At 44.3% G+C, this 13109-nt stretch overlaps 1 protein-coding gene across 1 annotated transcript; it reads right to left on the bottom strand.

The window, feature by feature from the left end:
• Window positions 1-2091: 2091 nt before the first annotated feature.
• Window positions 2092-12583, bottom strand: LOC106552929 (kelch-like protein 31). Its single transcript, XM_087727806.1, has 3 exons — window positions 12255-12583; window positions 5076-6362; window positions 2092-2974 (listed from the first exon to the last, which is right to left on the bottom strand). The coding sequence occupies exons 2-3, from the start codon at window positions 6263-6265 to the stop codon at window positions 2242-2244; spliced, it is 1923 nt and encodes a 640-aa protein (XP_087583932.1). The 5' UTR covers window positions 6266-6362; window positions 12255-12583; the 3' UTR covers window positions 2092-2241.
• Between the last annotated feature and the right edge of the window lie 526 nt (window positions 12584-13109).

Below are 13109 nucleotides of genomic sequence, written 5' to 3'. Positions count from 1 at the left end.
TAGCCAAATGGGCCAGTTACAAGAAATTAACCAAGCCAATCCTTCCCAGTTGCAATGAATGGCTGTGAAACTTGGACCATAAGAAAGGCTGAGCACCAAAGAATGGAGACCTTTGAACTATGGTGCTGGAGAAGACTCCTGCGAGTCCCTTGGACTGCAAGGTGATCCAACTAGTCAGTCCTAGAGGAGATCAACCCTGATTGCTCTTTAGAAGGCCAGATCCTGAAGAGGAAGCTCAAATACTTTGGCCACCTAATGAGAAGGAAGGACTCACTGGAGAAGAGCCTCATGCTGGGAAAGATTGAGGGTAAAAGAAGAAAGGGACAACAGAGAATGAGATGGCTGGATGGAGTCACCGAAGCAGTCTGCATGAGCTTAAATGGATTCTGGGGGATGGTAGAGGAAAGGAAGGCCTGGAGAAACATTGTCCATGGGGTCACAATGGGTCGGACATGACTTCACAACTAACAACAACAAAATTCTGACTATACTCCGTATTTGCAAGCTCATGGCTTGATCTGGTGAAGGAGACTAGGTGAATAAAGATATGACTAATCTTAGGGTCGAAATTTGATTCCTGCTACAGAACAATAGCACCTCTTAGTTTGAATAACAGGTTTGGCAGCAAACATGTCAGTGAGCCACATCACTGGGAGGAGGATGGTGTGCATTCCTAACTGCCGAGAAGGGTTTAGAAGTTGTGTGAATACACATGAAGGAGCAAACTTTTTTTTTTTTCTACAATACAAGAAAGACGCCGGGTCCTAACAGGAGTGCAGAAAAGAGCCACAAAGATGATAAGAGGTTTGGAGGATAAACCATATGATGAACGGCTAAGGGAACTAGATATTTGGGCTAAAAAAAGCTTAGGGGGAGACAAAATAACAGCCTTCCAATACTTGAATGGCTGCCACAGGGAAGAGCGGGATTTATTCTCCATAGCGTTGTGAGGGCAGGACAGGAAGCAATGAGGGAGACCCAACCTGGAACTGAGGAGGGATTTCTGACAGTGAGAACAATTCATCAGTGGAACCGTTTGCCTCTCAAGAGTTGTGGGTGCTCAATTGCCCATTTCACTACAAAGTGACTCTGGGCAGCTTATAGCATTAAAAGAACATTAAAACCATCAACCATAAATATTCCTAACCCAATAAAATGACAATACCCATCAAGGTACAGTCATGCCCCATTTATCAGCGACCCAAACACCTGATTTTCCATTGCATCTCACTTTAGTTGCATCGAGATTTGGGTGCAACTGGTCAACTTAATACATATTTAATGCCTCCAGAAGTTGTGAGTGCTCCAACACTGGAGGTTTTTAAGAAGAGATTGGACAACCATTTGTCTGAAATGGTGTAGGGTTTCCTGCCTAAGCAGGGGGTTGGACTAGAAGACCTCCAAGGTCCCTTCCTACTCTGTTATTCTACTCTATTGGTTGGGGGTTTTCATGAAGAGATTGGACAAGTAGGGGGTTAATCTAGAAAGACGTCCAGGATCCCTTCCAGCCTATGATTGTATGATTCATTATAAAGAATGGTAGAGTGCTAGATGATTAGACTACTTCAAACAAAACGCAATGTAGCTGGCCTTTAATTAAGGGTTGAGGTGTCCAAAAAGCTGGTCACCAAATTCATTAAAACAGCCCCTCCCCAGGACTTCTCAATCCTTTAAAAGTAGAGTCTAGTTTTGGGTGGAGGGGGTGAAGATTTCAGATTGTAGACTGAGGAAGAGAGGTCGCTTGCAGAAGTGAAGTGCATTAGAGCCGAGGTGGTGCAGTGTCTAGAGTGCAGTATTGTAGGCTAGTTCAGCTGACTGCAAGCTGCAGTTTGGCAGTTCAAATCTCACCAGACTCAAGGTTGATTCAGCCTTCCATCCTTCCAAGATGGGTAAACTGAAGACCCAGATTGTTGTGGGCAAGATGTTGACTCTGTAAACCACTTAGAGAGGGCTGTAAAAGCACTATGAAGTGGTATATTATACGTTCTATTGCTATTGCTATTAATGTCTGATGAATCAGGTGTGGACATGTTTCAATTTTCAGTTCCCCAAAGGAATTATGTGAAAAGGTCTACAGATAAATTTAAGCATAAAAAAAAAGTGTTATTATTGGGACATGAACCACAAACCCACAACAACCTGTGCAATGAGAACTCTCTTCAGCAAACTCAACGCATCCTTCACCTTTCCTGTGAAGCCCCTGATTCTACAAGCCACCAGAACCCAAATTTCCAGCTCCGTTTACATGCTCACAGAGGCCGAGGCCACCGAACTAGCTCTGGAACTCCGGGTGTTCGCATGAGGAAGAGCAATGGTGCAGCAGGACACCCCCACGGTGCCTTCCGAAAGCTCCCCTTCCTCGGTCCATTCATTCAGATCAGGGTTGAAGGCGTGAATTGCCTTCTGGTATTTTTTCCCACTTTCGTTCCATCCCCCAACGAGGAGGATTTGCCCACCGAGAGTGGCCACCCCTGCCATGCTCAGGCCAGTGGCCAAGGGGGCCATGAAACTCCACTGGTTAGTGGAGGGATTATAGCACTCCACTGGAATGACGTCGACCCTCTCCCCGCGGGGGCCCAGCTGGCTGCCCCCCAGAACATAGGCCCGGCCGGCCAACATGGCAGCGCAGTGCCAGCCTCGAGGGCTGCTCAGCCAGCTACAGTCCCGCCAAGAATCCAGGGCAGGGTCATAGCTGCAGACGGTCCGGGAGTAAGCATTGTTCACGTAGCCACCAGTCACCAAGATCTTCCCATCGATGACCACGCTGGCGTGGCAGCAGCGTGGCAGCTCCATGTTGGCTTTGGGTTGCCAGCTGTTGGCCGAAGGGATGTAGCATTCGATAGAGACCAAGGTGCCTTTTGCATTGCGGCCTCCGACCGCATAGAGATGCCCGTTGAAAGCACTGAGGCTGAAGTGAGTCCTTTTGTGGGTCATGTTAGCTAAGTGTAGCCAAGTGCCAAACCGTGGATCGTACCTGCGGAGAAAGAGGAGGATTGTTCTTGAGGGTTTGGCGGTATCATTTGGAGACTCTAACCATGAGGCTTGGCACAAGAGCCTGGCAGAAAGGAGGAGAGCACTAATGCCAGAAGTTGGGAGGGATGCAGGTCTACAAAAGTCAATACAGAACCACCATGCAATCAAAGTCAGTCCTTTTTGATGTCTGTTTGTACACGTGAAAAAGGAGCTGAGCTTCGGTTGCATGATTGAAGGTTGCCATTTGATTTGTCTTCCCTCCCAGACACATCTGGATGCAAAATATAAATCCAACCCAATGCATTAGGAATCAGGAAAGCAAGGCACCAATGTAGCAGCATCAAGCCTAGCGTTTCTCAATCTTAGAAGGTTGAAGATGTGTGGACATCAACTCCTATTGAAGCTATACTGGCTGGGGAATTCTGGGAACTGAAGTTTACACATCTTCAATCAGCTAAGATTGGGAATCACTGTCTTGATCAATGTCTCTCAATTGTGAGGACTTCGATTCTCACCCATCACCCTGTTGGCTGCGGAATTCTGGGATTTGAAGTTCACCCACCTGAGAGTTGCCAACACCGGGAAACAGAGATCTGGGACAAAGTTTCTTGTTTTAATCAAGGCCTCACTAGAGGCCTTGAAAGAGTTCTTTAATATATCTTTAATATTCTCTGGGCTTTTAAAATCAGAACAAAGTGTATTCAAATGGCTATATTCAAATATTTTTTAAACCAGGGGTGTCCAAACTTGGGAACTTTAAGACTTGTGAACTCCCAGAAGTCCACAAGTCTTAAAATTTTCAAGTTTGGACACCCCTGGTTTAAACCATAATGTGGTCTCTTTCAGGGGTGGGCTGCTGGGGTTTCGCAGGGGTTCCGGAGAACCTCTAGCTAAGATTCTGTGCAATTCAGAGTACCCCCAAATCCCACTCCTGGCTGGCCCCACCCACCCCTCCTGGGAGTCCCCACGCAGCCTGTTTTGGATGCAGATAAGTGCCGAGCAAGCACGGGGGCTTGGGGAGGACAAAAGCGGGCCTACTGGAAGTTTGGGAAAGGTCTCTGGAGGGCCTCTGGAACCTGGGGAGGCCATTTTCAGCCTCCAGGAGGCCCAAGGAAAGCCTCCGGAGGCCATGGAGGGCAAAAACGCCCCCTCCCCACTGTGGTGCAGAAGGCCGACTAGGCCACACCCACCATGGCCACGCCCACCCAGCAACCAGGCAGAGAACCCCTTGCTAAAAAGTTTTGAAACCCACCCCTGGTCTCTTTGGATTTTGCTTAGTGCAGCGGTACTGGTAACAAACACTGGTTACAAAATGCAAGATGGCAGCTGCGTAATTGAAAATACTTCCTGGTCAGTCGCCTTTTGCACTCCCTGCTCCTGCCAAGTGCTGCTGGTTTAATATAATAGATGAGCACAGCCTTTATTTTCCATAACAAACCACAATTAAGCAATGATTTGCTTTTGTATGAGAAAACATTCATTGGCCTGGTTCACTTAATATAATATAGTAAAATGTAATGTGGTTTGTTGGGATTTTCACCAGGATTTCCCATGCATCAACCACAGGTAGTCCTCGATTTACAACTACTCATTTAATGATTGTTCAAAGTTATGGGGGGGGGGAAGCCTTACGGCTGTTTTTCACACAACTTTTATAGGATCCCCATGATCAGGGGATTAAAGTTAGGGCACTTGGCAACTTGGCATGTATTTATGACAGTTTGAGTCTCCCGGGGTCATAGAATCACTTTTTGTGACCTCCTGACAAGTCATTGAGAAAGCCAGATTCACTTAACAACTGTGTTACTATCTTAACGACTTCAGTGATTCACTTAACAACTGTGACAAGAAAGGTCATAAAATGGGGCAAAACTCAGGCAGGTCTTAAAAGGAAGCATCAGAGTATCCAGTCTCCTAACTTGCAGCAGCAGTGCAGTACCAGACCTGAGAAACACGTTTTTCCTTGATGATTTGGGCCTTTCCCTAACAAAGACGACAGAAAGACGTAACATGGAACAATGATCTGGCCCAGCATTCAATCCGCTTCCCATATTAAACCTCTTCGCTGTTCCCAAAAGATCTGACTTTTGTATTTTTATTACCTGCATAAGTTGTTAATGGCATGTTTTGCTTGGTTCCGGGCGTCATTTTGATCTTCACCGCCTGCCACATAAAGGAAGCTGTCCATAAGGACAACGCATTGGTTGAAACATTTGGTGGGCATCTCCGTCAGCTTAGTCCAGTTCCCTTCTTGATCTCTGTAGCTCACGTCTTTGCTGAGGGACTTCTCTGCAGAGCATGGCCGCCCACCAACTATAAGCAGCACCTTCTGGCTCCCTCGGATTTTGGTTCTTCGGGACTGAAGCTCATTTTGCTGATAAGGAAGCAAATGATAATTCATCGCGTCTACCAGAAGCTTGTGACATTCCGGGTTCTGCATCATACACGGAACAGGCTGGACATAGTTGATCAAGTCATGAGCCGGGATCGTGCCGAACCGCACGTTCTTCAGGAGATCTGCCCCGTACTTGATCCTCTTGGCATCAAACTCAAGCCATTTCATGGCAATTTGGAAGACCATCACTTCACTTGGGAACTCCAGGTTGTCATCCATCAGCAATTCGTTCAAATGTTCAAAGGTGAGTTTCAAAAACTGCTCCGTCTCCGAGAACTCTAGGAAATGTTCCCGAATGAACCTCCTGGCAGCGTCTTTAATCCGACCGAGATTGTACGTGTCTGCCATGTTGGCAATATACATCCAGTTTTCCACGTTCATCTCCTGGATGAGGAAATCCGAGCACATGTTGAGCAGCGCGTACATCTGGAGGTGGCTGGCGGTGGAAATGGTGCTGCCGATGGTGTACAGGGACAGACTCAACTTTCCCGTGTACGCGTACGAGATGACGGTGGCCAGGCCCAAGGAGGAGATGTCACTGAGGACCACTTGCTGAAGGCTGGGATCCTTCTTCAGCTGGTTTTTGAAATAGTCACTGCAGGAGGACATCACCAGTTTATGAACTCTGAACGATTTGGTTTTGGTAGCAACAGTGAGGTCGCAAAGGAAGCGCTCCTGCTGCAGGGAGCTCATCTCCATCAGCATCTTGGCTCCATGGCTTGGATTGGTGACTTCTGTGGCGGTGCAAAGGAAGCCATCAGAGCCATTTTCGAACAAACTGTCCAGTTGATGATGTTGGTCAATGTCAAGAGAAGGATCTTCAGCTAAGGTGACACTAACAGGAGTGTCTCTCTTCACCGGCTTGCTCTTTTTGGAGCTTTTCTTTTTGGGGGCCATTGGGGCGAACGGTGGCCTGTAAGATGATATCAAGAAGCTGCTTGGTCAAGGAAGACGCATCCTACCCAGCCTATGCCAGCCTTCTTCAACCTGCGCCCTGCAAGAGTGGTTTATTAAGGACAATATTATTGTTCATTTTCAGAAACAAAAGTCAAAGCAGTATACAGGATATCAGCAGGACAGTTGGTGTTGATAGCTACCTTTAACGCCCTTTGCGGCACGGGTCCAAGTTACTTGAAGGACCGTCTCATACAGGGGTGAAATCTACTTACCTTTGCTACCAATTCGTAAATGTGAGCATGTGTGTGAGCCTTCTATGCATACACATTGTCAAAAATGGACATGATGACATTGGGAGGGTGATCAGAGGCTGCTACCAGGCGTGTCTGCAAAGGTAAGTAGAACAGCGGGGCGTGGGGGAATCCACTGTGCCACGTGATTTAGATTAGGTAGAAAGCAGGAAATCCGACGATTCTAGCTAATATAAATCGTATGTCACAACCAGTTGGAAATACTGGTTCGTCCAAATGGTAGCATTTTTTTACTACCGGTTTGGGCAAACTGGTCCGAACTGGTAACATTTCACCCATGGGCTCAGGCCATTACCCTGCCCCAGCTGTGCTGGCCGAGGAAGCATGCTGTGGGCCCCATTGGCCAGGAAATTCTGGCAGATGGGGTCCAGGAGAAGGGCCTTCTCTGCCTTTGCACCTGCCCTCTAGATCCTCTCCCATCCCCCCAAGTAAGGGCAATTCCAACCCACCTGACCTTCCTTAAGAGCTTAAAGACCTCCCACTTGGCTTGGGGCTCCAAGGGAGGGGCTTCATCTTGGGAGTGGTTGATAGATTAGCAAGCGATCCCAGCTCTTCCCTCTCTCATCATATTCCCTCTCCCTATCTTTTTAGCTAGGCTAATTTTATAGTATTTTATGTATAGTATATGGGACACGGTGACTCAGTGGCTAAGATGCTGAGCTTGTCGATCAGAAAGGTGGGCAGTTCGGCGGTTCAAATCCCTAGCACCGCGTAACAGAGGGAGCTCCCGTTACTTGTCCCAGCTTCTGCCAACCTAGCAGTTCGAAAGCACGTAAAAAATGCAAGTAGGAAAATAGGAACCACCTTTGGTGGGAAAGTAATAGCGTTCCGTGCAGCTATGTCTACTTCCAATGCCCTTTTCAAATGTATTCCTCCATTTAAATCTGCAATGTTTGCACATTGCACATACCCTTATCATGGTTAACTGAACCACAAATCAATGTTCACATGAATCCAGTGTTCACAAAAACCTGGGAATGTTATATAATACAGTAGTTATCTGATGTGGTTTGCAACTACTGATGCAAACCAGCTGTGATGCTAGTAGAGCCAGACCTTGGAAAAAAGGGAGAAGAGATGCTGCCAAGCAAACCATCAGAAAGGAGAAAGCATAGCCTGTATCTGGAGAGTGGGTGGGACAAGAGACCCTCCCTTGTTTCTCTGACAGTAAAAGAGACAGCAGCAGAATTGTGTTTTCAGTCTTGTAAGATCCTGTTAATGTAGCTTTCCAATAAAGTAGAATTAGCTCATCTGGTCATGGTTCCTGCCTACTCTACCTGGGAAGGCTGGGTTTATCTCAGTCTGCTACATCTGGACCACAGGAACTTGGACAAGCCGCATTTCATCCCAAACTAAGCATGCAGGGAATCCTGCCTTCTAGAGAGGAACATTGGCCTGATGGAGTCCCCAGCTGTTCCTGTCCTCCTCCCCTTCTGAGCAAAGGGGATGAGATTGCTGAGCTACTGGGTAACAGACCTGTTTGGAGCAGGACAGAAATAGCCAAGTAGCTGTGCCTCACATTCCCCCTTCCGAGCTAGGCACAAAGATCAAGTTTCTGGAAGGTTAAGCAATCCGTCATTCTTAGAATAGGATGAAAGGACGAGAAGTAAATCACTGTTCCAGGCTAGGGTTGCCAACGTTTGCTACTGGTCTCTGCAGCTATGCCTTTAAGGGAAAGGTGAAGCACAGGCATGGACAGGTGTTAATATTTATCACTCCCTCCAGCTATGTACAATGGAGCTTCCCTCTGCTACTAGGATAGACTGCACCCATGGCCGGGAAGGTGTTTTTGTCCCAGGTACTGTGAAGGGTGCCAGTCTTGACTCTGATCTGCCGAAGACAAAACACACTCCTTTGATGAAACCCAGATTGGGCTACTGAAGTAGGGTTTAGTTGGGCTGCCCTTGAAGACTGTTGGGTGGCTACACCTGGGTTTCAATTCTAATTGCCAGAAGCCATTTGTTCAGACCATGTGGCTGGAGTAGTATTTAGCAGGCACTTCAACAGGCTCAGATGAAATTTGGGAGCAGTGGAAGATTACAATTTTTATGAGGGTTTGGTAAGAGTTGCTTGGTGTCTCACCCACTACCATCTGAAATGGGTTTTGTGAGCCTTTCTGTTCTTTTCATGTCCTGATTTCTCTCCTACCTAAAACAATTTCCCCTCCCTTTGGATATGCTGCTTTTTCCTTTTGAAATGCGTTAATGGTTGATTGGTTTTGTAAAACGTAGTTTTATAGAAGTTGGTAGTTTTTAAGTTGATAGACTGAACCACCAGCAAGCCAAGTGAGTTTTGAAAGAAGGGGTACAAACACAGGCTTGAGTAAACCATGGTTTAATGAACTCTGGGTAAATCAATGGGGTAAATGCAGTTTCTATTTAACTATGGATGATGTGTGGCACTCTTATTTTTCCTCCATGCATACAACAAATTACTTAACAGTAGTTCTACCTAATAGTATGACCTGCAAAATACACTGTAATATACAGGGGACCATAATCCATAATTAGCAAACCTTAATGGCTCAATTTGCATAATGCCAAAAGAAACCTGGTATAATGTAATGAACCAGAATGGTTATACAACATACTAAGATACAATGGTTGCATTTGTATTCTGTGCTAAAGTTGGTTTTAATGTTGGTTGAAGGGATTGGTGGACCTTCTTAGTAAAGAGTTCAATATTATGTAAATATAGAAAATTGGATAATGATGGATAAGGCATATCAACTGAAAACTTGTGGTTGGGTTTAAGTGGCCTTATCTATTTATCCTGTCGAAATTTATTTTGTGTGAACACAAACACAAAGAAGTCAAAACTGTTTCCTCAGAGATAAAGATAAAATTGCTAAATTACAATTTTTAAACAATGGTAATATTAAGGTTACAAAAATAATTGTAGCACTGTGAATTAGATTTAGTTTTGCAAGCATGCTGGAATCTAACCTATATTAGGTTTCCAAGAGCCCATGAAGGCATATAGCAGATTTATTTACTTTATTTAATTTATTGGAATTTATAAAAAATGAGAACAAGAATTAAAATACAATGACAGGGACGATAGGCACAGTAGTACACTTATGCACGCCCTCTCTACTGATGTCTTAAGTATGAAGTAAGAAGGTCCATGGAAGTAAATTTCTGACTGAAACTTTGAAAATTTGTAGCTGAGACAACTGAATCAGGTAGAGCATTCCAGACTTTGACAACTCCATTACAGAAATCATATTTTTTATAGTCAAGTTTAGAATGATTTACATTGAGTCTATAGCATTTTTTCGCACACATATTATTGCGATTAAAACAGAAAAAATAATTTACAGGTAAAACATTACTATATATAATTTTGTATGCAATGCCTAAGTGATGTGTACCATCAGCATATCTTAGGAGCAGGCTGAACAAACGCTTGTAACATTTAAGTCTTCAGAACATGGTAAATAGAATACAGAGCCTCTGTGTGTATGCACAACTGCCTTTCTTAGGAAAATGTGAACTTTTTGCTTCTTTGATCTGGTTTTATTATAACATTATTTGGTAGGCATTGGAAACTCTGCGAAGGGATTGTGGTGGGGATAGCTGCTAAAATACCTTCATGGGCTCCTGAAAGTCTATTTCGGGCTAGATCGCAGCATGATTACAAGACCAGAGCAAAAACTAAATCTGATGTAATTCAGTGTATGTTACGACAATTATTTTTTATAAGCTTAATATTTATTACCATTGCATCTTGTTTAAAAATGGCAATTTATCAGTAACTTTATGAAGGCTTCAATGGTGACCCGTCTCCCCTGGACCATAGAGAAACATGTCCATCTTAAACCAGCAAAGTGGGTATCCCCCCCATTTTTCGCTCGGTATTGACTCTTCACTAAGCTGAAATTCATTTGATTTTGGTTTAGAGTTATGGGTGAAACCAGCCAGTGTAGCTTTTTCAATAGGCCTTCATTTAAGCACAGGTGAGTATAATGTGGTGGTGAGTATAATGTGGGAAGAGCACAGCGTGTGAATTCAGCCACAGCAATTCCTGGTGAAAAAGATGCTTAGTGTAAGTCATGCCCACCAACAAAACACAGGAGAAAGACAGGTTGTGTTTTCTTAACAAGGCTGAAATATGTATGAGCTCCTGAATTAACAATCTTGGTTTGGTAATGTACACTGAATCAGGTGGTAGATTACACTCCATAACTTTTGAAGAAGATTCTTCCTTGTATTGAATTGATACAAGATATGTAACAGAAATACACATTGGGGCTGAAATGAACTGCATACCAGTACAGGTAGTCCTTGACTACCTGCACTGGTTCATTTAGTGACCATTCAAAGTTACAACAGCACTGAATAAAATGACTTATGACCATTTTTCACACTTACAACCTTTGTAGCATCCCCATGGTCATGTGATCAAATTTGGATGCTTGGCAACTAGTTCCTATTTACGACCGTTATAGTGTCCCAGGGGTCATGTGATCCCCTTCTGTGACCTGACGAGCAAAGTCCATGGGGAATCCAGATTCATTTAACAACCGTGTGACTAACTTAACAATGGCAATGATTCTCTTAAACAACTGTGGCATGAAAAGTCGCAAAATGGGGCAAACTCACTTAACAAATATTCCACTTAGCAACAGAAATTTTGGGCTTCATTGGGGTCACAACTCGAGGGCTATCTATAACTGGGGGATACTCAGGTTTATTCTGTGCATGCTCCAGAACTATCGAGCAATATTTAAGAATTCTACATTTCATGGAATTGCTGCTTTCTGTGCTCACATGGTAGGTAAGTATCTTGCTAAATTCTTCACTCTTAGGTAGGGTATCTCTCTTTGTTCTTCACTCTTTTTTTTAATTAACAAAATTTAATTTCTCAAATTAGATTAAACAGTTTTATGAAGGTTTTTTTTTGGAAGCGACAATCTTTTTGGTCAAATCCACAAGCTAAACTTTTAAAGTGCAGACTCAAGATCAACACCCCCCCCCCTTTTGTGGCATAGTAATCTGCGTCATCGGATACCAAGAACTGCTAAGTGATACTTTAGCTTCACAAGGGATGAAGTTAGATCAGGCCAAGATCTGGATACCGTAATCCAGGATATGTTGTAAGCAGTCTGGCCATTTTCAAGACTGGTGTGATTGACCATAAATTAACCCCTAATGAGTCCATTTCTAGATTTTCATTCTCCTCTGCCTGCCTGTGGATAAGTGCCACACTCTCATCACCCCATTTGCCAAAATATTTTATTTTTTTTGTCTCTGGAGAGGTATTTTTTGTCTCTATTGTGAAAAATATTCAAGGACTTTTAAAAGACTTTTCTATAGTCTATATTCAAAAATCTATAATGTATATGTGGGTGTGTGTATGTATGTATATATGTATGTATGTATGTATGTATGTATGTATGTATGTATGTATGTATGTATAGATATACATATACACACCTTCCAGAGAAAAGTCTGGGGTTTCAGCCATGACATTTTAAGTTTTGACATCTCCTTTTCACTTTTTAGACCTTCACAACGGAGAACTCTTTCACAGAATGACTTCTGTTACCTGCTCAATAACAGCTCAAGAGACTTGGAAGCCCCCTCCCGACACCCAGCAAAAAAAGAATATGGAAAAAAGAGGATCTGGGCTAATTCATCAGCTGGGCTCAGAACCTCCACTGTCTTTGAACTTACCTGGAAGTGGGGGATGGCCCAGTAGAGGGAAAGGACCCGATGCCCGTCTGCTCCACGCGCTGGATGACCCTGCTGGCTCCAACAGAAGCCCTGAAATGTGGCAATGCTCCTGTCCCTCCCCCCTTTTTCCCCAATTTGGCCTGGCCAGCTGACCATCCTTCTCATATCGCCTGTTCCCCTGGCTGGATGTTTGTGACGCAGGGAGGGGCCTGATAGGGCTGGAAAGAGAGGAGGCCAAGCGTCCTCTTCAGCTTTCCAGAACCCAGATGGCTCTGATCTGCTCTAGGCTGGACTGACCGATGGAAGGGGAAGGAGGATAAACTTTGCAGAAGGAACTGCTTCCCTTCTCATTTCCAGCATCTGCTCTCCAGGAGACCTGAGGCCATCTAGTGTTTATCCCAAACCTCTTTTTTTGCTTAAAAAAGTCAATAGTTTCTCAACTTCAGCAACTTGAAGATAACAGAATAACAGAGTTGGAAGGGACCTTGTAGGTCATCTAGTCCAACCCTCCCCAGCTCAAGCAGGAGACCTTACCTCATTTCTTTTTTTTCAAATATACTTTTTTATTTTCCATTTTCATAACATACAATCACATGTATACTATTACATAGCCAGTATCCTATTGTATTAAGTAGTAATTACATCAGTTCCTCTTGTCATCAACGCCCAGAACGATAAAAATCCATTATTAGCTCTTCTGCTCTCCATACACCTCTTTCTTCTACCTCTCTCCTACCTCCTTTCTTCCCTCCATCATCCTTTCCTACTCTACTTCCCCTTCCTTTCTCCTTCTCCTCTCTCTACATTCAACTCCTCCTTATCCTCCTCATCTTCCCCCCTTACTCTCTCTCCTAT

The sequence above is a fragment of the Thamnophis sirtalis genome, unplaced genomic scaffold (assembly GCF_051295495.1).
Source record: "Thamnophis sirtalis isolate CommonGarterSnake01/CBP01778 unplaced genomic scaffold, rThaSir2_p1.2 scaffold_13, whole genome shotgun sequence".
NCBI lineage: Eukaryota > Metazoa > Chordata > Lepidosauria > Squamata > Natricidae > Thamnophis > Thamnophis sirtalis.
This window is presented reverse-complemented; position numbering and strand designations above follow the sequence as displayed.

Excerpts from the sequence above, each read along its gene's own strand:
- LOC106552929 (XM_087727806.1), bottom strand. The coding sequence starts at position 6,265 with ATGGCCCCCAAAAAGAAAAGCTCCAAAAAGAGCAAGCCGGTGAAGAGA. Across the intron at positions 2,975-5,075 it reads GCCATTAACAACTTATGCAG|GTACGATCCACGGTTTGGCA; the intron begins GTAATAAAAATA and ends CTTTCTCCGCAG.